At 42.2% G+C, this 27,868-nt stretch overlaps 1 protein-coding gene across 1 annotated transcript in view; it reads right to left on the bottom strand.

Moving 5' to 3' along the window:
* Window positions 1-27,868, bottom strand: part of SORL1 (sortilin related receptor 1) — a 744,876-nt gene that overhangs the window by 613,848 nt on the left and 103,160 nt on the right. The window contains exon 2 of the mRNA XM_085645831.1: window positions 7,687-7,803. Coding sequence (XP_085501957.1) covers window positions 7,687-7,803 — 117 coding nt within the window. The remainder of the gene's footprint in view (window positions 1-7,686; window positions 7,804-27,868) is intronic.

Here is a 27,868-nt window from a genome sequence, read left to right as displayed (position 1 = left end):
GCAAATGAAGTAAAATCCGCTGTTTCACTGCACAGGAGCAAACCTTGTATCCACACAATTGGAAAAGGGCCTGCACAAATATCTTCAGCAATTTCTAATAATACAGGGTCTACACACCCACCCGAGGCTGGATGGTAATTTGATCACTGGGTACCAAGGAAAGACTTAAGTAAAGTAATGAAATACAGTTTTTTACAGCACATGCTCACCAATTACCTTACTTGAATAGTTCACCAGCTCTCTTCAGAACTGGACTTTAAGCCTATTTTTAGCAAATGCACTTAGTCAAATCGTGCTGTAAAATTAATTGTTTGGCTCAATTGACTGGAGTAGTGTGGCTCAAAGAGACTACTTGATGCCTGTTCACTCACTACACAAGAATTGCCAGCAGGCCAATTCAATAAACATAAGCGCGGCCACTAAAGTGAAAGCGGACCATGCAGTAATATAAATAAATACATTACTAAAGGTATGCAGCGTGCTGCGATGTCATGGGTGGAATAGGGGAACATCATTAAAGAAAATAGTGCTCACTGACTTATAAAGCAGACCGGGTAAGGACACAAGTAAAAAGTCGAGTCGTTATGGGAGGTTACAAATGCAGACAAGGCAGTACCAAGGAGGAACTATTAAACCTATTTAAACAAATGAAATGCAACGATTTTTCAAGGAAAGTAACAGAAGCCAATTGAAAAGATGGGCGTGAAATGAGCGGAGCTTCTATGCCTAACCTTAACACAGCATGACTTGCAGAGCAGCGCATGGGCTGCCCAGGCTCGACAAAATAAGGAGTATTTTACCACTATTTTTATTCACCATCATTCTGATTAAAGTGTCACAATCCTTTCTCCATACAATTGAGTACAAAATACGATACTTCATTTGGCAAGGAAGGAAGCAGTGGCTCAAAATTCAGGCAATTCAATTGGAGCTGGAGAATGGGGGAGGGGTGGCACTTCAGGACAAAAACAATTACTATCATACCACACTCAGACTGGGTTACAAAGGGCTCAAAGAAATATATTGAGCAATGGAAATTATTTAAATTACATGTTAAGCACCTCTGAAGTCAATCTTTTTCACTCCTCGGATCGTAATAGACCGATTTATCAAAATCTAGGAGAAGTATAAAGTTCCTCCACTTCACCCTCATTTAAAATAGACACATTGCACTCCCTTTATGACTACATTTAGGTACCAAAACCCTAAACCACTGGACCAATTTGGGAATTTGCTGGTTGAGAGATTTCTAGTAAAATTATAAATGTATTAAATGGCAGACTTTATTTAGGAAAAATCCCACAATCAGCTCCTTTTTCATGTTTAGCTTTACACAAGTGAAGTACTTTTGCGCAGGCCTTAATACTGGTATTAATTCATTAGCTGGGAAAATCAGCAAGGCTTATCTCATATCAGGGCTAAGCGGTGTAGGGAACTGGTATAAAATGTTATATCCAAGCAATGGGGATAAGTTATTCCCCGATTTGTTTTCAACAAAACCGCTATCTCAACAGGCTGCAAAATCAAACTACACCATGGAAATCTTTATAATTGCCTGAGCTCTAAAGCTTTTTACACTGCTAATTATAGGATGATGGTGTTATATTTTTTTTTTAGCAAATAGCTTTTTTATTATACACAAGCTGGGGTTAATAAAATACATCCAGGGAGGTCACCGGCATGCTTTCGGTGCTCACAGGGAAACACAGAATGGTTGCACATAATATTGGCGTGTACTAACATAAATCAATTCTGGAACCAGATCTTCTCAGAAATTTGCACTAAATTGAAATGTAAAGTATTCCCCGACAGCCTCGGAGCCTTGTATGGTATAATGTCGCAGGCATCGATGTAGCCATAGCACAACGTCATTTCTTTTTTCTTTCCACTCTCACAGCAAAGTCATTATTATTAGCAAACTGGAAGTCTGACGTAATTCCTACACTGGATAAATGGACCACAAATGCATAGAGTTAAAATATGTGAAAGTGTATATGCGAAAACAGTCGGATCCATAAAACGTTTCAGAAACATTTGGCAAGAGGAGGATAACATCTCATTTTTTAATTGATTTATTAGATTGCTTACCATGTGTTATTAAGGCCGTAATTAATTGGCCGATTCAATTCTATTTTCATTTTTGCTGTATTTATTTGGGGTTTACGGTCTCGGTCCGCAAAATGAGAAAAATAAAAGAAAAATCATTAAAAAAAGAAAAATATCCCTCCCAGGGCATTATGGGGCCCTCCTTGAAGGAGCAGTGAATAATAAAAGAGCGGCTATGGCCGATCATCTATCATTCACGTTTTGGTTTAACTTTTTTTTCCTGGGTGTCCTGGTCCTCACCTGGGACACCTGTTTTTTATGGGGGTTGTGGGGAGAAGCCACACAGCCCTAACCGACTGCCTGGAAGTGGTCCTATGTGGCCACGCAGGAGCCGGCGTTTTTATTTTTTTTATTTTAATTAATGGGTGCCCAGGGCCTCACCCGGGGCACCCCAGAGCATTATTATTTTGGGGAGGCGGCGGGGGAGCCCCAGGACTCCTTGGGGCCACCCCAACCTTATCTTTTTTATTTTATTAACTGGCGTGCTCCAGTGCCCACCTGGAGCATGCCATAACTACTCCCAACATTTTTAGTTGGGTGGCCCGGTGCACATCCAGGAAACCGCACGGCTAGTCCATCCTTGGAGGCTGCGGAGGAGTTTCAGTACCCCCGCGGCCCCGCCGGCTTCTCTGCTTGCATCCCTGGCGGGAGCCGGCATTGCTCAAACCCAGCGGGAATAGTTTTTTTTGTTGCTTTTGCTCCCTCTGGGATGCCACAACCAGGCCTAGGGGATCCCTAGCTGCCCCATATGTCTTTTTTTAACTTTCTTTTAAGGACCTGGAAGTGAGTCCTGTGTCCTAAGATAGCTGCCACCCCTCCTTGGTTATGGTGTTGGTAGCCAGTCAGATCTCAGGATGAGATCTGTCGACTCCGTGGTCCACTAATGGGTAGTTATATTTAGGCTTGTGTTTCCATAGGAAATGCATTTTGTGTGTTGCTAATAACTTTACTAGACTCACAAAAAAGGTAACCGGATGGTCTATCTAATGAACTAACAAAAATGTGTTATACATGTGAGGGAACAGACAACCAGAAATTATATCAACATGGGCCCTTTAGAAAGAGTCCTCTTTCGGGGTGAACGTCGATGGGTGTTCCGCACTAAGAGTCGCATTATAGGACTCAACAAAGACATTCCATGGTGCTCGCTTTAACATCTATAGTATAACATCTGAGGTGCCAGACATATGAGAATATAGATACAGCATACAAGACACTAGATTACTAACAGTACATCACCTTCATTCCATTGAACCAATACATGATTAAGATATTCCAGTTGAGACATAGGATAATAGAAAAATATTTTAATCATGGGTGTCTTATTTCTCTTCAAATATGTTTATCGTATTTGTGGGCAGATTTTATCTACATCGAAATTAACATGTAGATATCACCACACCATAAGTCTTTCTTTTAGTTATCTGTGCCCATATTGAATTCGGAGTGTTGCTTTTTCATCTCCATTGTGTACATGGCTCTGGAGGCATGTTCCAGGCTGTGGACTACATTTCCCAATAACCCCATGAACCGTTCATGGTATTTGCACTTCTGGGGTCACGGAGCATTTTAAAATCGAGGGTTAAGAACAGATCTCCCCCTTCGGCCTTTATGAAAGAGGCAGGATACAGAAAATTAGGTAACGATACTTTGGTTTTCACCGCCGTTGTTATTCCGAGTAGTCGCACACACGCGCGAGAACTACGTCGGCTGACGTTAGTTCAAGTGCCGGTATGGTCTGTGAGATGCTGACATTGCATAAAATAGTGCACCTCTCGGACTGATATTTGGCGACGCTAATTTACACCACTGGAATGCTGTAACTACTCAGTATACACTAATCCAGATATATTGGAGTAATTTGAGAACCCGGATAGCGCTTTAGTCAAGACTTGCGTCTCCCACAGTTAGACTTAGCGTGTTAACATACTGCAGTGTCACTCAGTTAGCAGTTACCAGTGCCTGCTTAATATATGTTTCACAAGAAATATACATTCATGCTTGTGAAATACTGGTCAGTACAGCAGAAAGATGTTGAGGATGTTGGAGGCACCCTGCATAAGCTGCGGTCTACCACATAGATCAGAGTAAAGGGACAAACACAACATAGTAATGCAGACGCATTCTATGTTTTGTAGTAGGATCCTGTGTGTTTTTAATTTTTAATTGTGCTCCACTATAATTTTTATACCTTCAGATTGCGGAGACCGGTTATTAAAGGACCTCCTGAGGGAGGAGGTAGACAAGTAGTCCTATACTGGTGAGACTACCTATAACTACCTAAGCATGCAAAATGTTTTTTTCACATGTGCAATGAAGTGGCGTGAACACTGATGTGTTGGGCTGTAAACAATGGGACAACTGTATTTTGTTTTTGATTATTGTTTTTATTTCTCCTTACAGAGGGTGGAGGGGACTGCAGCTGGTACCACAGGTTATTGCCATATAATTAGAGTATGGTATTGTTTATGTTTTTTCACGATAGTAGCAGAGTGACTAGAAGTTTGGTCCTGAAAAATGCCAAGAACCAGATGGTTTAACAGGCAGAAACATGTTGACCTTAGTTCAATAAGGAACATCCATATCCCTATTTTCACTTCTCTGATTTTAGATCTATCCACTGGGGACATTATTAAAAGTTCTCTTTGTCTATCCAGGAGATAGTTTTAACCCACTTTTTGAATTTATTTTTGCACTCTGTCATTCACTCTTACCTGCATTGGATGACGTAAAACACCTCCCGCTCCTCTCCTGAGGGAGAGTTGTAGCCCACACTGTGTACCTAGCTGGCGCAGTGTGTAAGAGGGAACCTAATGATGAAGCATGTCACTTTAGGGCAAGTAAGGGTTCTCGTCTTAACAAATGCAGTTGTCTGCTCCCTCACATGTATAGCACATTTTTGTTAATTCAGTAGATAGACCATACGGTTACCTTTTTTGTGAGTCTAGTATTGTGGAGTGGTACCGTGGATGGTAACAAGTCCTCCTAATAAGAACTCCTATAGTGTGATAATATTGCGAATAACTTTGCCACCATTTGCCAAATCGCCACAAAACGTTCCAAAAAGGTGCGCTTTTTGGATTAGCTGGCATATGGAAAAAAGCTGAGGCCGAGAAAAAAGGGGTTCCTGAAACGCATTTTCCCCATAGGAACTTTAAACACAGTTACAGCCTAAACCGCTGAACGGATTTACATGAAATATGGCACATAGCTAGATCTTGGTCGGAAAAGAGTGCTTTCGGTATACATCCATCCAGCACTTTTTGAGCAATTAATGCTCAAAAATAGTGTATATTTAGGGACGAGGCGCCTCCGCGAATCTTGACAGATCTCAAGCTGATATCTGATTGGTTGTTACCACCTCAACCAGGAAGTGGTGGCAGCCATCTTAGGAATCTGGACTCAGCCAAGAGTCCTAAAAAGAGTAACAAACAAAAAACAACACACAAGAAGGCAGGGCAGGGATACCCTTCACCACTAGACTACCTGGGGCCAAAAACTTGTTTTAATTTTTTAATTTTGTTATATTGCAGCAACTTCACAGACTCCTGCGCTTGTTTTTAAAACACCCCCTTTGGGGTGGGCTAGGACCCAGAGGGGTAAGAGGGTTTATTATTTTGGCCGCTCCACCCCGGGTCGATTTCTCCCCAGGAACCCTCCCCCGAACCCTCCCCCACCCCCTCCCCCAGGGCCCAGTGTATTTTATGAGGGCATGGGGCCCATCTCCCCAGGCTGCTTTTGGCCACAGGATTCAAACCTATAGGGGCCGGGTGTCTTGTTGAGGAGAAGGGAGGGCACAAGCCCTCTTCGCTTCGCTTGGCAGGTTTTAGCCCTGGGCCCCATCCCCCAGGGTCACAAAACTCAGTGAAAAGAAGTGGGTTCGCGCCACCACCCTACCTGAGCCATTAATGGCCCCAGGAACAACTCACATAGCGGTTTCCCTGCCAGCACCGGCGTGGGCAGGGAAACATGTTAACTCTCGCTTGGTAGGAGTATTTTTAAAACTCCGAGGCTACTTGTGCCCCCACCAAGCAGTGCTAATTACCCCAAATATTACATCCCTCATGACATCATTGATACCACTGAAACATTTGCAGTCAAGTTATTGATGAGACAACTGTGCGTTGTAGGGGGTGCAAGTTATAGTTGCATCAGAGCACGAGTTATAGTTACTTGAGATAACTGGAACCATTGAATTTCGGTGGTTTTTAGAGTTTAAAATGTTACGTTGTTACTGAATATTTCAACTAACTATAATGTTACTGTAACCTTTTTTTGTTCTGTGTAAATGTGTGTGTATATATTCAGCTTTTATTTCCGTTCATCATTTAGCAGTAAAACGTTGCTCGGTTGTCAATAAACTAATCTTAGCATTATGCCATTCTAATTACATTTAACCGGTTTAGAGAATTTACAACTCGTTGTGCTACTTATGAATGCTGCACATTATTTCAGATGATAAAACACCCAATGCATCGAGGGGCTGCTTGCTTGCTCGAACAGGTAACTAAGGTGTTTTACCATTTGAGTTGTTCCATAGTAAGCACCACTTAACATGGGGAAGTTCCTCTCAAGGGCTTTACTGAAAGCGAACAATCATGATTACAAATTACCTACGGAAAAACTATACTGCAATAAATGTTCAAATGAATGGAGATTACCTCACGGTAACTGATATAAATGAAGACTGGAAAAGGAAAGATTCAAGGAATACATCTACAACGATGCTATGAGGTTTCTCAGAGAAACGCCTTACTCAAGGCAGACATCTGTGTAAAGTTCTCTTCAGCTTTGTCCAAGAGCAACGATTATCTTTGACACCGTCTTTGAAACCTGCAGCGTCAGTAGCGAGTAATCGGTAAGGAGAGTTACTTCCTTGCTGCAAACAGGTACTTTAGTATTTTACCATTTGCAGCATTCGTAGTCAGCACCGCCTAACAAAGTTCCTCTGACGGACTTTAATGAAAGTGAAAGGTCGCGATGTCAGGAGATTACCTTAGTGATAATTAAAATGTAGAAACTTTTTTAAATGAAAGTGGGTTAACCTATTACAAATGTGCAGCATTTCCTTGATATGGTGCAAGTACTTGATGCTATGGAGGCAGAACTGTCAAAGCCTATGTGCTGGTGTTTGAATGTTACCACAAATTGGTTTTATACACAAAGTAGTGCACTGAAAGAAACTACTGAATGAGAAACAAAAGGAATGGCTACACAACCCTACTGATGAATTTGCTACAAAATATAGGTCACTTGCGAATGCCGGATTTAGAATACAAATATTTACAATTATTTTTAAACAGAATGTTTAAATTATTTCAAAGTCGGACCCAAAAGATATATTCACAAGTAGATGCCGAGACGTATTTGGGAGAGCACATTTTCCTGACCCTTGAAGAAGGTCCCTGGACTTTTAATACTATGTTTAGATTGCGTGTTCGCCACAAAACTAGGTTTAGTATACAGAAGAACTATAAACTCTATGCACTCTTCAATTCGTAGGCAAATCACTTTAGCCAAACATCAAGACACACGAGTCAGTCACAAGTTCACCTAAATCCAAATGCATATTATACTCACAGAACTGCTTTTGGATCCCAGAAGTGCCAGACTGTCTCTGGCGAGGGCTACAATGACATTGCTTTTCTCTCCAGCCCAGTGGACCACCATTTGATTGTGCGAGTCATTCAGGTTAACCTGTAAAAGATTAAGACAATATAAATGTTCTCACATGCATTTCCACTGGTGGATTAATATACAAGATACTGCAAGAGTGACCACAAACAAAATCTGATGAGTAAGGATGTCACAAATAGAACTTCTGAAACGAAAGGATGCGTCTAATTGCTAATATTTTCCATTTTAAAGCATCTCCATCAGGAGTACGAAAAAATAAATACTTTGGCATGGCCTCCTCATTTACTCGGATCAGCCTCCTGATGATGCACTGAATTTTGCAACACCCTTTCTTCTCAATCCGCACTCCTCTACCAACCCTCCGCAACTGCCCATCAAGCAGGTGAGTTAAACATGCAAGAGGTGTTTCTTCAAATTCCTAAGTCTGGGTACGAAGGTTGTGCACATAACTTTCCACGCGGACCCCCAGCAATAACTACCCAAAGCAGTGGTTACCTGTTCGCTAATGCCCACTCAGACATGAGACATCCCACCCTCTTAGTCACCCACTTACACTGAACAACGTTCCAGCTGAGATCTCTGTCACCATTATCAACGCCTCCTCCCTACCACTGTGATGCTATTCATTACCTTAAACTCATTTTGCATCTTTCAAGTGAATGCACAATGTGTAACTATGCCAAAGTTAAAAGAGTCCAAGGGCTGTCATGCCACCTCAAACTTTGGGATGATCCCTTGATTAACAATGCACTTGAACTACTGCATGCCTAGCATTGAACTCCTCAATCCATGTGGTGCACCCTCTGCTCCAAATTAGCATTCTCCCTCAACGGTTTCTTGTTAATCAAATCCCAGACGTGCATATGAAATTATATTAGGTTTAGAATATTTCTCATTTTTTCTGATTTGTAAGTAACATACATTTCCATCTATGGCATCACATCACAGTCTTCTGCCTACCATGCTCGTTTCCCCAACCACAACTTTAAGAAACCAGGTACAAAAAACTACACACAGCAGCTAAGCGAGAGATGGACCTCAGGGAGTATGGGCCACGTGCAGAAATCTTTTTGCCATTCGCAGATGGGCTAATTCGCAGAATCAGCCTGTCTGCTATCACAAAAAGGCTTTTGGTATGTACAAAGCCTAAATCACAATTTGGGTTTTTTGATTTGGCATTAGGAAGGTGTGTGTTAAGGGCATCCCTACCTACTAGGGACTTGCAGTGCCATGTACGAATGTTTTGAAATGCAGTCACAAAACATTCACATTTTACATCCTACCCCAAGTAGGTGATAACCCAGTCGCAAACCGGAACGAGTCCCTAAGGGACCCGTTTCCCTCTGTGAATGCCTGCAAAAATGTTTTTTTAATGCCTACTCAAAAAATGAAACTGAAACATTTAATTTTTTTAACGTATCCCGTTTGCCTTAAAGGAAAACAGGCTGCATTATAAAAAAGAAATTAAAAATAATAGTCTTATTTAAAGACATGGTGGTTTGTTGTTCCCAGCAGGCCACCATTACTGTGTTTTTAGCGATTCCCAATTGGTCGCAAATTGAGACCTACCTCATGAATATTAAATGAGAGAGGTAATTTGCAACCCCATTAGGAATCGCTAAATGTGTCAAGGACACATTAGTACATAGGTGTTTGCGATTTCCTAATAGTGAATCACAAAAATTTGCTATTAGATGATCGTAAAATGAAACCTGAGCACATGTGGCCCCATGTGTCCTCTTTGCATTACTGTAATTATTCAGGTGGGGGAGGAGGAGAGTCATCCATTTTCTGCTGCTTTTACTTTATGGTGAATGGGTATTCAGTTCACATTAATTACTAGGGGTGCAAAGTAGCAGTGGATTGTAGCTTCTTTCACCCCACAAATCCAATCATCAATTAATTAAAATTGCTTCTTCTGCATCACAGAGCACCAAAAGCAAATATTCAAAACAGAAAACCAGACTTTCAAAAAATGTACGCTTCTAACTTCAGAGATGGACGGATAAGCGGAAAACATGTTGATAATCTTCAGAGCTTTATAGTGCAGGATGTGGGCAGAACACTTATGACCATGAAAGGTTTTTTTTTTTTAAAAAAAGAGCTCCACAAAAGGAGCAAACGGTCCCAGCAGTTAAATATGAAAAAGTAAACATGGGCTAAGATCCAGAAAGCATAAAACTGTTCAGTAGAAAATCAAAAACACACCCTGAAACTCAATAAGTAACTCAGTGGAAGCAATGCAATCTTACTCGATGCCAGCCAAAGTAAATTTAACAGAATGGATTTTACTGCATTTCTCTCCATGACCCTTTCACTTGGCTGCCCCAACTGGAATTCTAAAGTTTGCAAGATCTATCAATCAACTTCTTAATTGGATCCTTTTTCATAAAGGTGCTGAATTGAGGCACCTGCTGGTCCAGCCTTTAGTACATACAATAAAAATGCAAAAATTTGATAGGAGTATTCTCTACTTAAGTGCTACATTAAACTTGTTTTGAAAAAGCACACAAAAATAATAGCTGATGATCTGCTAATGCTACATGAACCCATATAGTTTAAAAATGTTTAGACTTTTGCGATTTTCTACACTATCTCTACTTTGGTCGAGGGAGGGGCTTGCAACAGCAACTTTAAAGTACTCAGGGATTTTAACTATTATTTTAACTCCATTGAGGACACAGACTTGAGGTTTTACGCACATGATGAAGGCCTTCAATCTTTCCCAACTTCTAAATCAACCCACACATAGCGCTGTTCACACAACGGCGGCAAGACTTATTCTTGATCTGCCCAAGTTTCATCCCTTCTGAGCACCCATTAAGAAGTTCCATTGGCTCTCAGTAGATAACCGCATCAAATTCAAGGCACTGTGCCTTGCCTACAAGGCCTTACACAACTCGGGCCCAGCTACCTTAGACATTCCTTCTCCTGGTACATTCCCAATCGAGATCTAGGGTAAAAAAAAATACATAGATGATCTCTCGCCACAAATTCAAGAGACTTAAATGGGTGGGGGGTGGGGGGGCAGGTGCTTCTCTTCTGAATCCCCGAGACTTTGGTACACTCTGCCTATACATATTAAAGCGGCTCCCACTCTATAGACTTTTAGGAAACTGTTAAAAACCTGGCTTTTCAATGTCTAGCCTCTTTTCTCTCCTGTTACTGCCTTGCTGTAATACTCAACATAGTGCCAAGACACCTATGGGTATTTGTGCGTTTTACAAGTTCCATAACACTTAGTTCTCAGCTCAAATTTGAGTCTAGACAGCTTTAATTCCATACGCTCCTCAAAACCAAGCTAGACAGACATACTGCTATCCGCCAATTACAGCATTGGAAGCGACTGAAGAATGTCCATCACAGGACCATTCTAAGCATCCAACTGAGGTCTAACCTTATTATCTCTTTTTCTGTTGACTGGCACGTTTATTTTTTTTATTCCAAGCACTCTGAAGGTAACTAAGGTGCCACATAAAACTCCTAAGATGACGGTTGACTATTGTTGTTCAATAAGCGGAACAAATATGCCAATGCAAACAGAACAGAAATGTAAAAAAAACGACACCAAATGTATATATTATAGTTATTCTCATCACAAGACTGGCCATACAGTATTCTTTACCGGCATTTAAAAAAATCCCAAATACAATGCACACTTCGAAAGTTGGGCAGAGAACCCAAGTGCTAGTTCATAACAGGTGACAACAGAATATATCCACTAAGTGCCAACATTCTTCAGTTCACCAAGGAAAGGCATTCCACAGTTTCCATTCACTGCACAACGGGAAGAGACTCTTTACAAAGCATGCCTAGATATAGTTCTTCCTCTCAACCGCAGAAGGGTGAATATGGCTTTGGCAAGAGAGCCAGGAACGTGTTGTGTCAGATCAACCTTTGGAATGAATGTCTAACAACAGTTCAAATTAAAGAAGTTAGACCTCAAGACTTTGTTATTCACTAAGTTTCTATGTCACCTGCATACTAAATGTAATTTTAATCATAAATTCCAGTTCAAGTTTACAAGGGGTTCAGATAATGTACTTTTAGATTCCAATGCCTTAGCTTTTTAACAATTTTGTCTTCTCTTTTATTTGCCTCTAAAGTCGTCATTTAACCTTATTTCTTAACTTTTTGAGCTCGGCCTAAACATTAGGTCTGAATGGGAACCTTCCGCTTGGGTGCAAGTTGCTTAGGGTAAAAGCTAATATTTGTCTAACCCTTCATATGTTGATGCACACAACTAGGTGTAAATAAATCAAAAGGTATTTACAAATCAAATTCGACTTAAGACTGATAGAATCAGCTTTGTTTCCATTTGTTCTAGATCATCAGATTAAAGGGTGCCTCAGGAGGGGAAGACTTCTCTGTAAAGTTTACATCTTAATACAGTATTAGAGGTTAAATCTGAAAAATCAAATTGCCATGAAAGGAAAGGCTAACCAGTAGATTGTATTCAAATTGTAAGTACTGAGCTTCTATTCTCCCTTGTGATACACAAACAAGTCCATTTGCAATATCTTAACACGCCAACAAGTCTCATATTTGGGGTGTAGTGGCTTTGCCAATTGCTTTTAGTAGTGCTGTACAGCCTCAGGACGCTGTGCAGCATAGTCAACATTAAAAATTAAAACAAGCATTGGCAAAGCTAATAGGTTTCGTCTATGCAAGATCTACTGGTGTTGTCAATGTTTTTTTAAGCTGTTCCACAACAGTGATGGCTGCTGTGCAACATGGCTTAAAGTAAATAAAAACAAAGTGCTTTGTCGGGACCAGCACTGACCATGTCATAGCACTTTTTTGTTTACTTTAAGCCACGTTGCACAGCAGCCCACGCTGCTGTGTAACACCTCTAAAAAAGATTTACAAAGGCAAATTGGCCACATTGTGAGCTATTAGGTTTTGCTAAAAAAAAAATGAAGATGTTGCACAATAGCACAGGTTGCTGTGAGACATGGCTTGAAGTAAAATAAAAAAGCACCACTGCACGGGTATGCGTTGACTGAGCAATAATGCTTCATTTTTAATTTAGTTTAAGCCATGTTGCACACCAGCCCGTTCTCCTGTGCAATATGTCTTAATACAGCATGGGGGTTTGGTGGTGGCAAGCAACAAGAGGAAGGAAGGTGAGGAACAAAGAATGTGTAGCAGGAAAAGGATGGTGCGGTGGGATAAAGAGAACAGCGGGGTGCAGGTTTTAAAAAGAATGGACAGTGGGTTAAAATGATCAGACAGCGGGAAGGCACGGTCGAGGATTCACAGGTGGGGCAGGGTGACACCGCAGAGGATGGCGGTGGTGAAAGAACCTGCTGCCATTGGAAGGACACTGGACACAGGTAGCTGTACTTGGTCCATGCTCTACAGCAGGGACAAAGACTCAAAGCACAAGAGGAAGAGCTGACCAAAAGGAACCAAGAAAATGAGAGTGACTGGTGAGCTAACCAATGGTATGTAAAGGTAAGTAATAGGTGGGCTCGAAGCCCCTTTTAAGTTTTATTTTTTCTTTACAACCGATTTCACAAGTGCCACACAGACAAAACCTGAAATGGCTCCCCATTTTATGAATCTCAGCAAAATCAAATGTTGAGAATTTGGTGCCGAGTTTCAGACCAGTCCTGCAGAAGACACACTATTCCTTCTTTACTCCAGTCTAATCTCACATCAACGCAATATGAATTAAGTACAATGATAAACTGCATGTCGTCATGTAGCCCATTCTCATGGCGCAGCATTTGTCCCTCTCAGTTTTTGGTTCACCTTTTTTTATATAGCACCGCATCAGCACTGGTCTCACAGAGGGAAGAAAATTAAACCGATCCATTACTAAGATCAAGATTGCAGTTGCATGCTTAGGGTTTTGTTTACGTATCCATTTTCAATTTGTTTCTGCTATTTAACAGTCTTTGACTCTCACTTTGGGTAAAGCCCCGCCTCCTGGGTCTATTGCTGTAGTGGGAGTGGGGCAGGACACCCATTAGCTTGTGGGTGAGCTGGGGGTGGTATTGCCCAGTAAGCTGTGGGTGGGCAGTGGGTGGTATCAGTTTCTGCCCCTGACTTTAGAAGCCCACACTGCTGCTAGTCATCATTCTAGAGGAGTGATGGGGCAGAGAGCCGAGCCCACAGGCCCATGTGAAGAATCAAACAAACACTGGCAAAGCCAATAGGTTTTGCCTAAGCCAGATCATTGGTTTTGTCAATTTTCTTTAGACATATTGCAATGCAACAGGAGCTGAAGTGCAACACAACTTAAAGCATACAAAAAAGCACTATGATGCAGCCAGCGTGGATTGCATTATATTGCTTTTTATTTTGTTAAAGCCATGTTGCACAGCAGTCATGCTGCTGTGCTGCATGTGTAAAAAGAACAGTGGTGGGCAAGCCACAAGAGGGAGGAGGGTGGAAGAAAACAGCATGAGGAGGCCAAGGGGAGCTACAAGAATTCAGCAAGGGAGGAGGGAAGGGAGAAGGGCTGGGCATGGGGAGACCATACAGTGCCATGCACTCATACAGTGCATGGCCAAAAATAAAAGTAAACATTTTTTTAAAAGTACCTGCAGTAGTCTACCGCCAGTGGAAGGATACTGGCCGCAGACAGGAAGCTCTGCTAAGTGCATGCTTCACAGCAGGGACAGAAGCCTGGGGAAGAATGCAGGAGGAGGTGAGCAGGAAGCAGGAGGCATGACCAGTAATAAACAAGGAAACAAGAGTGATGTGAAAGCCTGCCAATGGTAATGTGGAAATCTGAAATAATTTCTGTTAGCATAAGCTGAAACCATCATGGTTATGACCTCCATTTTGTTGGCTTTGTAATTCTCTCATCCTCTGCTGCTCGTCTTTTTCCCTGCCTGTACTGTCCATTTTAGTTGACTTCCTGACTCAGCTAAAAGCAATATGCATGCTAAAGAGTTTGTAGCTGCCAGAACACCTGGTCTCAGACTCAACTGTCAATCTCTTAGTGCTGCCATAAGCACTCCTGCTCCCCATCCCACTTTGCTGACTAAGTGATTTCCCATCTGCCCATGTTTGTCGGTAACTATTCCTGTGTCGGCCTGTACCTTCTATTTGTATCTACATGCTTACCAGTGAAGAAAAAGCTGTATATAAGGCCTGTGTTCTGTGACTTCAATGTACTACCTCAGGCAGCACTTGAGAGTGCTGTGTGGACGTAGTCCCACTCATGAGTGATTAATAAACTTGTTATTTGAATTCCAGCTTCAATGCCAATCTCCATTTTGTTGGTCTAAGGACCCGTGGACAGAGAAGGGTGACCCCTGCACCTGTGTGCTCAGTGAAAAGCACATTTCCACAGTAACATTTGTAACCAATTAATGGGCTCTAACTCCTGTTATTTATTTTCTTCCATGGATGAAAAGACACAAATAGGCATATTAACTGGCTTTCAGACTTGCAATCAATTGGTCTCTCACCCTACACCAGCCAGCAAAGTGAGATCTCTGGGTATCTGGCTGGATAACCACATTAATATGACAAACACATCTTCCAAGGCCAGAGCTGCCATGATATATCGAAAACAAAATACAAAATGTCCTTTCTTCAACCTTCAATCTTTACACTGGTTCTTCATGCTTGTGTTGTGTCTCATAGTGTCTATGGCATCTCAGCTCTTATCGGAATGCCAGAATCTACACTTTAACCACTAAAAGCAGTTCTTCACATGGCAGCTAGCCTGGATTCTAATATAAAGGAATAAGATCATATCAACTCTATTTTAAGAGAACATTGGCTTCCCTTGGAAGCAAGAAATGTAAAGCAACTTACCTTATTTACAAAGTTGAATATAAAAACAAGCATTTGCAATGCAATCGGTCTCACCTTTTGGACCTTGTATGTATTAAGCAATGCAGCAAATTAGACAAGGTGCTGAAACATCTACTGTTATTTAACATGGAGGGAAAGTAAGCACCAAACTGCATGACACAACAGGTATGGGAACACATTGAGAGAAATATTGCCTTTCAGCGGGAACTGGGATAGTCCAAAGCTCTTTTTTTAATATAAAATCAGGGCCTTCGGTGGTCATATCACTGAATACACAAGATTTGAAAAAAAATGTTATTGTCTACGGGTGCTCGTGGAAGACAATTTCTATGAACTGGAATCTAGAGAATGCTAAAGTGATTCTGGTATTTTACTGACCTCTGCTGGTCGTTTTCTATCAAGAAAGTTAAATAGAGGCAGTTCCCAGAATTATTTTTTTTAAAAGGAAGTCCTTTAGCAGAAAGCAATTCTGGTATTTTACTGACCTCTACTGGTCGTTTACTATCAAGCCAGTTAAATAGAAGTAGTTGAACAGAAAAAAAAAGTCGCTAAGCTGAAGCAGACAAGTCCTAGTGCTGATTTCCAGAGCCCACAAAGTACATACACATATAAGTATATACTAAAGTATATACACAAGAGGCCTTGAATGCTCGACCTAAACAGTCAAAATACCTGTGCAACTCATTAAACATTTCTGGCAGGGCTTAGAGGGTTGAGAAGCGAAGTAATTTTTTGGCAAGAAACCAACACGTTCTGACATTAATGGACAGCAAATCAGTCTCTTTCGCGCAGCACCATACACCTGGAATTTATTATCAGAATAAATCAGGTGCACCAGGACCTTTATATCATTGTGAAGAAGAAAAAAAGAAGAGCTTCCAGGCCTCTTTTTCGGTTTCAATTTCAACCATTAGTCTCTCTCCTTTAACACTCTCCGGACTCACTCAGCCACCTGCTTCTGCTTTAATCTCGTCTTCTATTTTGAGCGTCTTAACTATTCTCGACTAACATTTTTAAATGATTACCTGCTTTTGGGCTCCGTGAAAGGGTTAGAAGGGTGCAAAAGATGTAGACGGATAACTCCATCACCAGGTCTCAGCCTTTTTGTCCTGTACTTCAGACTGTTGGGTATCTCCATTTCTTTTTCCGGTATGGTCACCCATTATTACATCCTATCTCTCATCCATGTTTCTCAGCTCCTTACTCCTTAATTCCTTCTCACTAATGTCATTCATACTTTCTATCACCTCTCCCGATATCTCTTTAGCCAGGGCACTGGCTAGCTTCAGATTTCCTAGTGAACCCATCTTCTGTTCTACTCCCTCATTTCCAATCCTGCCCTCGGAGTGTCTTACTTACAAGCACCTGTTCACGGTATGACTGTTCCAGTTGAATACGTCGACCTCCCGGGAACGATATACCCTGTTCGGCTATTTTGTGGGTCACAAGGTTCAACGTCAGAGAAATTTTCATTCACGTATTTGGTTCATTGTCAAGCGAGGACACACACGGTTTTTAGTGTTGCTGCGTCAAATGTAAATTAATAAATGAAGTATGAACCTCCCCACCCTGTATTAACAATAAATAGTTCATTACGACATTCATTGGCATCTGACGCGCACAAAGCGATGGATTGTATAGGTGGAGGAGTTGAAAAAGTAAATTAAATATGCGCACTTCGGGATGGTTTTTCAATACTTTTCACGGACAGTGAGACAAAGTCTTTATGTAGAGATGCGTTGCTCTATTAAATTTATGTAAAAAAGACGAAACGGAGAAAAGTAAAAGACGAGTTAAAATGGTTGATGCTCCATTGTGGGACTTTCCTTAGATGAAAGGGTTACCAACAGATGATTTTAAATCCTCGGTCTTGTTGGTTTGAGGCCGCAGTAATGACGGCCGCGATCACAGATTCTGTGGATTTAAGACTGGCAGCGCCGCTAGTGATAACATGTACTGCCGTAAAAGGAAAACCATTAAATAAAGCACATAACAAGGCCACTATCAACATTTTATTCATTGTATTTTTTTTTTTTTTTTTATAACTGGGGCAATTTCGCTTTATGACAGCTGGCCGCTTTCTGGTCCCATCGATAGCTAATCATGCATCCTGCAGAATGACGTTTAAACAGTCCCTAGACGAGAAATGTAATTAGAAGAGCTCTCCGCTGAAACCAATCCACGGTCCCGTTTGCTTCAAGCAATCAATTTCCATTTGTAAGCAGCAGGCATATGGTCAGAGGCCAAACCACAAGAAGGAAGCGTGTTGCACAACACGGCAGAGAGAGCACCGGGGAGGTAAACAGCACCAGCTCTCCACACTCACGAGGAGGTCCTACTGCGTACTTTACAGATTTGAATATTAAGAGCCCCAGGGGTCTAGAATGGACGCGGAATCTGCAGGATCCCGAGAGATTACAGAAATACATTTCCACCATCATGAACAGTGCAGGGTTTCATGTAAAGGTCATTGAATCCGCGAGCACCGAGTCATAATAACCGTTACAGAAGTCGAGAATCACCAGTGGGCACGTGTGCATGTCAGAACCTAGAATCAGGGTATCTTCTTTGTGTTACTGTGGTGAGTGCAAACAAGCAATACATACTCTAAGCTGTTAAACTTGAGCCAGAGTGTAGTATCCTGGTCTGGTATGGTTAAGATGTGCCAGTGGAATGCTGACAGTGTGATGCTGGATGGAATGTTGGGAGTGGAAATGGACAGTTGGAGAAGGGCTGAGCACCTGGAAGGCTGCTCCTGGTGTGGCTAAACTCTGGCTAATGATTGCTGTATTTCTGATCCTGTAACCAACTTCAATAAAACTACATGAAAGTACCTCTTGGATCCTGGCTTCATTACTACACAGAGACACATTTGTAATACTGCAATAAAGGTATGGTATATAATTGTGGGCAATACTCACTCCTGAGCAGAGGCATTGCGAGAGCGCCAAGGTATAGAATGCCCACTGTCAGTCGGAAGTAAGCAAGCGGTGCATTCCTTGGATCCAGCCTATCACAGGACAGTTTAAGTCCCTGGAGTTTCCCTTTTCAAAGAGCAGCTAGAGCGCAGTCACAGATTATCAATGAGGCAGGTTATCCGCCAGCTGGAACCGCTCCTGCCAGGGTTCACATAATGCTGTATCCACGTAGTCTGTCACCCTCATTGGTTATGAGTACCAATGAGTTGTGTAACAAACATCCATTATCTATTAATGGAGCCAAGAGACCTCCTCAGTGTGAATGTGAGTGCTGCAATTACACAGACGTTTCTATGTTTATTTTCATCCAAGCCCTAAGGTCTACCATGTACTCAACAACAGAATTTCCTCTTGGGGTAATGGTTCACACTCTAAATTTCGAGAGTTTATGCACAAGTATACCAGACCATAGTCTGAGTTGACCTTAAGCCAGAGGCTCCACATTGGTATGAAACAGCAGAGGTGAGAGAGCACTACAGTGGAATGCTTTCGATGGCCTTGAGGGACACACGTAGTTTACAATCTTCAATTCTCAATCTTTTGCTTCCACCTTATAAAACTTTTAGACAGCACCTATAATGCTTTTAGTGATGTCATGCTTACATACTGTAGTGTTTTTACTGGTCCTATTTTTGAGTTGGTTCGTGGCTCAGGTGACCACAACATATTTACCTTCATTCTAGGCTCGCTGTTCTGCGTTCCTTCTCCATGGTTTCTAACTTCAGCTTTACCAGTTGGAGTTGGGAACTCGTAGAGGAAGGATCTTCAGGATATGGGCTCCTTTTGCTGAATAAACGTATTGCTAAACTACCTTCACCTGTTTTGCCTGCTTAATATATTTATGGCACACTTCACATTTGGCGACAAGTTTTAGCCAGGAGCCCACTGCTAAAATTATTTATTGAATTCAGGAACTCAACACCTGTTCGGCATATCCAGCTTGGAGGACTCTGCAACCTTCACTCTTGTGCCTCTGTGGTTGATTTTGTGAGCCGCTTCTGCAGCTGTATTATTCTTCCGCTTTGCCCGAGAACCGTCTCCTCCTTTAATTTTAGGGCCTATTGCAGCCCCAGCGTGAGCCATGCCCCGACTCATTGGCGGAATCATGCGCACCACTTGAAAAGAGGCATACATCAGCCCTGATGTGGAGTATGCCAGCACTAACAATCTACGAACTGCTGTAGGCACGTCAGCTACATGGCAGACATTTTACTTTGGGGGGGGATTCCCAATATTTCTATTTGGAAGCCACATTTTACATGATTTTTCACATATGGTTCTCATGTTCCTTCAATCATTTTAATGCTTACCAGCTCATTACTCTCTATCTCTTCACGATGTGTTTGGGTAAAATTACTCTTCAGGATCCAGTCTGCGATACTCTGGAATGTACTTTGCCATTTAATAACTTTGCTGTTGAGTAAGCTGTTTTTGATAATAATTACCTACATTTCATCATGAAATGAGTAACTTACCTCAGTTGGTGCAATTGCAACCCTTCTTGCTACATCCAGGTAAGCCACAATTAACCTGGAAAAAGTGGTTTAGGTATTTTGAAAATTATTGAATCGCGCTTGAGGTGGATACCTTTGCACTCAGGAGGAATCAGCCCTTTTTTTAACCCATCTAGGCGCAGAAGGACATCAAATATTTTACAATTTGACAAAGATATTACCTTCTGCTCAGTTTGACGGATGGAATCAATGTACTGAGTCAGGGGCAAGGTTGGAGTATAAATTCACGGAACAACCTAGTGTTCTCCTTGAACCTTTTAACTTCTTCAAATGTAAACAGACGCAAGAGGAAACTGGGGAAGACTACATTTCAGCCCTTAATTTAGCGTCTAATTGTAATTTTGGAAATGCATTGGATATTTATCTTAAGGATCTGTTTGAATACAGTTGCAGTTCCAAGAATATTCAAGAACGATTACTCAGCTACCATGATCCCAGTTTAATTGATGTGCCAGATTTAGCAAAGTCCATAGAAAGTTCTAATATATCTACTAAACACAAAGCCAGTGATTCTGTTACTCATACGGTTAGCATGATTCAGGACTGGGATACTGTTAATGCTGTATCTTTTAAGGAGAAGGGCATGAAGTTGCCACAAAGAAAGAGTGTATCCCATTGTTTCAGATGTGGCTAGGGCAACATAATTTTTTTTTTTTTGTCCTCATATAAACCGCCAGTCTATACTCTAGATGGAAATCCCATATGCCTTTCACATTGTCTATTGATACTGCCCTGGACTCAATGCGTGGCAATAGGGGTCGCCCAGAGGTAGGCAGTTTCCTTGTCCCACTCCCCTAGCCTGTGATGAAATACCTCAGGGCTGGGGAGGACCGGATCAAAACAAACCTCTGGCATAATCATCGGACCATTATGTCGACAGCCAGGCCACCAATTCCGACCACACATTATCCGTATTCTCTGCTTGGCACGCCATATCCATCTTGCTGACTTCTATAATATTTCGTAAGCAGTCAGTAAACCTGGGGGAGGCCGTTGACTTCCATTCTTTGCAAATCTCTCTCCTAGCTATAACCATCACATAGAATATACATGGTGTGGAATAATTATTAACGTTATAACCGGGTGGTAGGCCAAAAAAAAACTAACCTCGGAGAGCATATAATGGTAGTTGTTAAAACTTTCCCCAGGAAGTCGAAAATCTCTTGCCAATATTCGAGAATCTTTGGACATTCTAAAAATATATGAGTGTCATCAGCTGACAGGAGTTTACAGCGCGGGCAACAGTAGCTCACTCGTGTGACCCTGGTCAGTCTAGCAGGGGTCCAATACACCCGATAGGCCGTGAACAGATGGTTTCTCCTTAGATTGGCTGGTTTTATGAGGCTATGAGACAAAGAAAATTAATCTGTCCAGATCTTATTTAAGGCTTCGGGACTATCTGATATCAAATTACCCCAGAGACTGGCCAACTCACTGTTTAACATTTCTGTTGCCCCCAATAAAGCTCTATACCAAAATGAAACCTCGCGTTTCCACCCGCCTCCCCTGGTGACAGATTCAAGTATCTCAAAGTCCCTTTGTTGTTGTACCATCTGTCTTGACCACCAGGCGGAGAGTTGGTAAAACTTAAATCTTGTTAAAGATCCATTTGTTAATAAAGCTAATGAATCCCAGTCCAAAAGGCCCGAGTTGCCCCAAAGATCTCCCCATGTCCTCACGCTAGCTGTTTTTAAAGGTTGGGACAACTGGTCCTGAAGGCACTCCGGAGTGCCCGGGGAATCCCAGATTGGGGCATATGCATGGTAATATGGGATTCCCAGAGCCCCCCGAACATATACCCAGTTCCTAAGGGCCGCCTGCAGGATCTTCAAACGGACTTTTTTTATAGAATTTCTGGTCGCCAAATTTAAATAAAAAAAGACTCCTGTCCCTGTGGTAGGTCGTGGAGCAAAGCCTGAAATAGGCGGCCCTGTGAGTTTGAATCCAGTTTATTGGTCAGTAGTCTAAAATTTTTTAAGTGAAAGGCATGACAATATATGAGTAAATCTGGTAAGCCTAAGCCCCCAAACCTTAACCCTCTCCTTAGCTTTTTCCAGGCTATCCTGGGAGATTTACATGCCCAAATAAAAGAGCCGATCTTACCCTGAAGGCACTTAATCTCTTTCTGTGGAAATGATAGGGGGATGGAATTATACAAGAAGGTTAATTTGGGAAGTATGGACATTTTAATGAGGTTGACGCGTCCAAAGATATTTAATGGCAGATTACCCCATCTAGTTAATGTTTTTGTAATTTCTTTTACTACTATCTGCCAGCTAATTTTTGAAATATTTTTCAATTCTTGAGTTAAATTAATTCCCAAATATCTCATTCTATGTTTTACATTTTGTATAGTGTAGTGTTAGTCCATCCCATTATTTCAGTCTTTTCTCTATTTATTTGATATCCCGAGAGCCTTCCAAATTCTTCAGCTAAATAAAACAGCCTGGGTATGGCTTCCACATGATTAGAGGTATATAAAAGAAGGTCGTCTGCATAAAGAGCGACCTTTAGCTCTAAATCCGCTATCTTAAAAGGTTGAATTACATAGTCAGCCCTAATACCACAGACAAAAGGCTCAAAATAAATGTCAAACAAAATGTGGGACAGAGGGCAACCCTGTCTCGTACCGCGAGATATCTGGAACCAGTCAGACAAGCCGTTGTTGACCAGTACTTTAGCTCTAGGGCCCTGATAGAGAGATTTAATTCCCTCAATGAAAATTGAAGGGAGCCCAAACCCGGCCATAGTGGCCCACAGATATTTCCAGTTTACTTGGTCAAAGGCCTTGGCTGCGTCTATTGCAATTAAGGATAATGGGAGCCCTCTGTCCTCCGCGTAATCAATGGCTCCAATCGCCTGGAAGGTCAACTCATTCAGCTGCCTCCCCGGAATAAACCCTCTTTGATCCGGATGTATTATAGATTTTATAATTTTGGCAAGCCTGGTTGCTAGGATCCCCGAGTAGAGTTTCAGATCAGAGTTTAAGAGAGATATGGGCCTGTAGGACTCGATTTTTTTTGGGTCCTTATTGGGTTTTGCAATTAAAGTGATTGTCGCTTCGGTCCAGGTAGGGGGGATGCTCTGGCCAGAAATCAATAAATGGTTAAAGAGTAAAGTAAGGACAGGTACCAATTGCTCTGAGCAATCTGTGTATATTTCGCTTGGTAGCCCGTCTGGGCCCGCCGCTTTCGCCCGCTTTATTCTCTTAAGTTGAGCTATTACTTCCCCTTCCTTGATCTCACTCTCCAAATAGTTCCTATCGGTTTCTGAAATTTGGGGTAAATTTTTCTGGCTTAACCAAGATTGAACTTGCTCTAACTCAACAATCTTATCTTCCTTGTATAGGTCTTGCATAAACCCTCTCGCTTACTCCCTAATGTCCCTATCCTCCAAAATTGATATACCTGTCTCCCTTTGAGTTAAAATTTTAATGTTGTTCCTGGATCTTTCCTCTCTTGCTTTCCAGGCAAGAAGGGCCCCACATTTCTCCCCGTATTCAAAATTCTTCAGCTTACTAGTTTCCCATTTTTTCCTAATAATCTTTTCTTCACTGGCTTTAAGAGATAGTTGTAGTTCTAAAAGCTCCTTTTCTAGTTTAGAGATCTTCTCTCTATCTGAAACGGTGGCCGCTTGTAATTCCATGTCTTTATCAATAATCGCTTTCAACTCATCCTGCTTTTTTCTTTTAAGAATCTTTCTGTTATGGACCATAAGGGAACTCAGCATGCCACGTAAAAAAGCCTTGTAGGATTCCCACACAATCTGAATGGTAGAGGGGCCAATATTAATATTTAGGAATTCAGTTGTTATTTTCCTCATTTCTACCTTTACTTGATCCTCTAGAAGCAGTGTCCTTTCTAGTGTCCATCTAATGGCTGGGGGTCTAGAACTTAATGAAAAGACCATTTCGACAAGCGCGTGATCAGATATCCCTACTGGAATATGGGAAAGAGAGGTTATGTCTGTAAGCAAATGTTGATCTACTAGGAAGTAGTCGATTCTCGAATAATTTTTATATTTCTTGCTGTAAAATGTAAACCCCCTAGTAGAACCGAACTTGGCCCTCCAAACATCCAGCAAATTAAAGTCTTTCATCAAAGCTCCCAGGACAGAGAGTGATTTAGAGGGGGCATGATATTTAACTTTTGATGTCCTATCCAGGTTAAAATCAAAAATAAGATTGAAATCTCCCCCCAAAATCACAGGGCCTGGGGACCCTAATAGACCTGCTGCCAATTTCAATAGAGGACCGGGGTCGTCATCATTTGGGCCATAATATACTGCACATGTGTAATGGATGCCGTGGATGGAGAGGGCTGCCACTATCCATCTACCAGTTTGATCAGTTTCGGACTTTATCAATCTTATCCCCCTATTTGCTCTAACAACAATTGCAACCCCCCTAGTCACTCCCTTCTGTCTGGAACACACAATCTCCTGCACCCACCCCAATTTTTCACAGACTGGCTTACAGACATTCAACTCAAGATGTGTCTCTTGTATTAACATAAGGTCGGCGCCGGAATTTCTAAAAAAATCACAAACCCTAGACTGTTTTCTCTTATCGCCCATTCTGTTCAAATTCCAGGAGAGGGTTTTAATACTTATCAATCTACTCATGACTATACTCTACGTTTTCTCTCTTCCTAGGCATATAATTCCTATATATGAGGACTATTTTTTTTGCATTTTCACCCACCACCCAACACCCCTCCCTTCCCCCCCCCCCCAGAGGAACCCCCCCAACATACCTGACGGTGAAAAACCGTCTATAGGGCTCCGGGAGAACTGCCTTTGGGTCTACGTGCATCAGCGGGAATTTTTATCATTGTTCCAACTGCTCCACTCATATATAAAAAAGAATAAGTGAGAAAGAAAAAAGAAAAACAAGAGGGTGCTACGTGACAGATTAAGTTTCTCTTTTTTTTTTTTCCCCTCTTTTTAGACATCTCCTTTCTCTTTCACCTTTACTGTTCCCTTCTTTTCTCTAGTCTGCTATTAGTTGCTTAACCTGTATACCCCACGCCCCCCCTATGTGCCCATAGTGACCTATATTACCTCCAATATTTTACAACTACTTTACGTGTCACTTCTGTCTCATCAAAGTTAAGAGATAATCTACTTCTGTAACCTGGGTACAATTATACATTTTGTTACACCACATAATCTTTAAGAGGGCTGGGAATTTCATTTGCACTTGGGCTCCAAACGATCTTAATTCTGGCATTCTAGTGCCCAACTCCCACTGCCTCTGAGCTGTTCTTCCTCCTATATCCGATCTAATGAGATAAGGGGTTGCCCGATAGTGGAGATCTGCTTTAGAGAGACTTCTCCCCAGGATTAATTCTTTGATGTTGAAAGACTGAAAATTTACCAAAATTTTTCTAGGTGCTTTTCTATCTGCGTGTAACTTAAATGGATCTCTATGTACTCGTTGAATTTCAGCCTCCAAGTCAATGTCTGGAGGGTCTTTTAAAACCCCTTCTCTTAACAGGTTACAGACAAAACCCTTGATGTCCTCCAGCTCTGCTCCCTCTGGTATTTTCAAAATTCTCAAGTTGTTTCTTCGGGCTTGGGCTTCTAGCCTCTCCACATCTGAAGCAAGGGATTTATTCTGTATTTTCAGTGATTCAATGTCTTTGGAGTTCCCCTGGACAGATTTAGTTAGGGCTACCACTTCCAGTTCCAATTTACTGGTCCGGGCGATAACATCATCTAATTTAGATTCCAATAAATCGAACCTGTCATGAATTGCCCTTTGATTGCCCTCCGAGATCTCAAATTTAGTCATCAAATCCCCCCTTAAAGACTGAAAAAGGGCGCCCAACCTGTCTGTCTCTAAGCTCTCTGATTCCCTTAAGTTCCCCTGGCATTGACCCTGATCGCGGGCCGGGGCCAGGCCTTGCTTTTCCTGCGTTACAACCAATGTTGGAGCAACCTGGGGACTTGGACCTTTAACCGCCCCCTCCATCTCCTCAGACTGTACCGGTAGTGTCCCACTCCCAGTATCAGACAGACCTGCCAGAGGGGTAAATTGATTCTCAAGGACGATCACTGAAATATCCGCACTCTGTTTTCTATGTGCAGTAAGATCGGGCTCCGCTTGTTTGTTATGACCGACAGCCTGCTCCATTATTCTAAAGTAGGTTTTGAGTGAGGGCGAATTTTTCTTAACAGGCAGTTGCGCAGGTTTCGGCACCTTTGCTTTTTTTATATTTCCTGCTTTTTTTCTTCCTTTGCAAGGGGTTAATGGCATAGGCCGTACTCTATCCACAGAACCCAACTCACCACCTACGTTCAACTCCTGTGAACGGAGTTGGTATCTGTTCCTTTGTCTCCCAGGGGGAAAGGATGATGTAACCAGTTGTTGCCCTTGTTTCCAACTTGATGCTTTTACTGTAGGTACTATAGCTGGTGTAAAAAGCGAAATTGAGCGTGGTTTCTCTGTTACCCCCGCAGTCAGCCTTTGCCTCATAACACCCTCCTGAGTTAACTCGGAGTACTGGCCATCCGTGGAATTAGGAAGGGTGGAAACGCTTATGCCCTGATCCATAAAGTCGCACCCCGGTGCTCTCCCCCCACCACAACAGCTTACCGCCTGTGCCTGTGCCTGCACTGGCGCCACGTTACCCCACGAGAGGCTGGAACCTCTCTCACACACTGGGCCACGGAGCTGGAATAGAACGAGAGCCAGACGAGAACGAAACCACCAGCTCCTCCGGCATACATCCGGGTTTCCTGCTTGCAGCACTTCTTTCCCATACATAGGGGCCAAAAGAGCAGCTGCAAGGTTTAAGGCATGCAAAAATGTTACAATGGAGAGGCACAAGTTTTACAAGAGAGTGTAAATTGCAGGAGAATCTTTGGCAAGCTTTTGGGAGCCGTGAGGATTTTCGCTGTGTCTTGTGAATACAAATCCTTTTAGGAAAAGCAGGTCCTAGCAGGTCCTAGCGCCGTCCCCTCAGCCGTACATCAAAAAGACAGAGAAATAGAGGCGAAAATTTGAAAATAGAACCCTCTCCGTCACCGCACCAACTCCAACCAACTCTTACCGCCTTAAAACGCCGGCTGCAGCTGCATACTATCCCGCTTAGTTTGTCGGCATTTTCAGCCTCAGCAGTCCCCCGGAGCCGCTGCGACTGGCGTTCAGCCTGCCGCCATGTTACTCATCGCTGACTCCGCCCCCCTCGACGCCGAGATCGTCTCAGCTAGGGCAACATATAAACAATTATCCCTCTTGCCCAGCAGTTGGTAAGAAATGCAACAGGTGTCATAAAATGGGACACTTCCAGAGTGTTTGTAGGGGTGCCAAAGGTAATGTGTAAATACACTCTGTGGATAGCACTTCCGCAGTTGCACTTGCGATTTCTCTGAGGTAGTGCTCACACTTGATGTTCAAGACAAGGAGTCTGAGCCTATTAAAAGACCGTTGTGTAAGGTTCACGCGGGGGTTGTCAAGTTACATATGATGACGGACTGTGGGCCACCCATCACCATTGAGTCTGATACCTTGTTTACACAATGTTGGGAAAGCACAAACACTCAGTGTCCCAGATGTTACTCCCAAAGCTTAAGGGGGGGGTCAAGCCATTGATATGTAAGGATCTTTAATTGAAAAGGTACAATGTCTTGGAAGATAAGTCATGACTAAAGGCTATGTGGCTGTGAAGGGCAAACTCCTTGTTGGGTGGCGGGATTTGGCCAAGCTGGGCCTGATGTTGATAACCGGGTCAGATAATCCTGTGGTGATTAATCATACATCTGTGGCTTCTATTACAGATACCACAGATGTTGCATTCAATGTTACTATGAAATTTCCAGAGGATATCCAGGTAAACATTGGAAACATAC

Source organism: Triturus cristatus, chromosome 3_1 (genome assembly GCF_964204655.1).
Source record: "Triturus cristatus chromosome 3_1, aTriCri1.1, whole genome shotgun sequence".
NCBI classification, from domain to species: domain Eukaryota; kingdom Metazoa; phylum Chordata; class Amphibia; order Caudata; family Salamandridae; genus Triturus; species Triturus cristatus.
The sequence above is the reverse complement of the archived record's forward strand: the minus strand, read 5'-3'. Positions and strand labels throughout refer to the sequence as shown.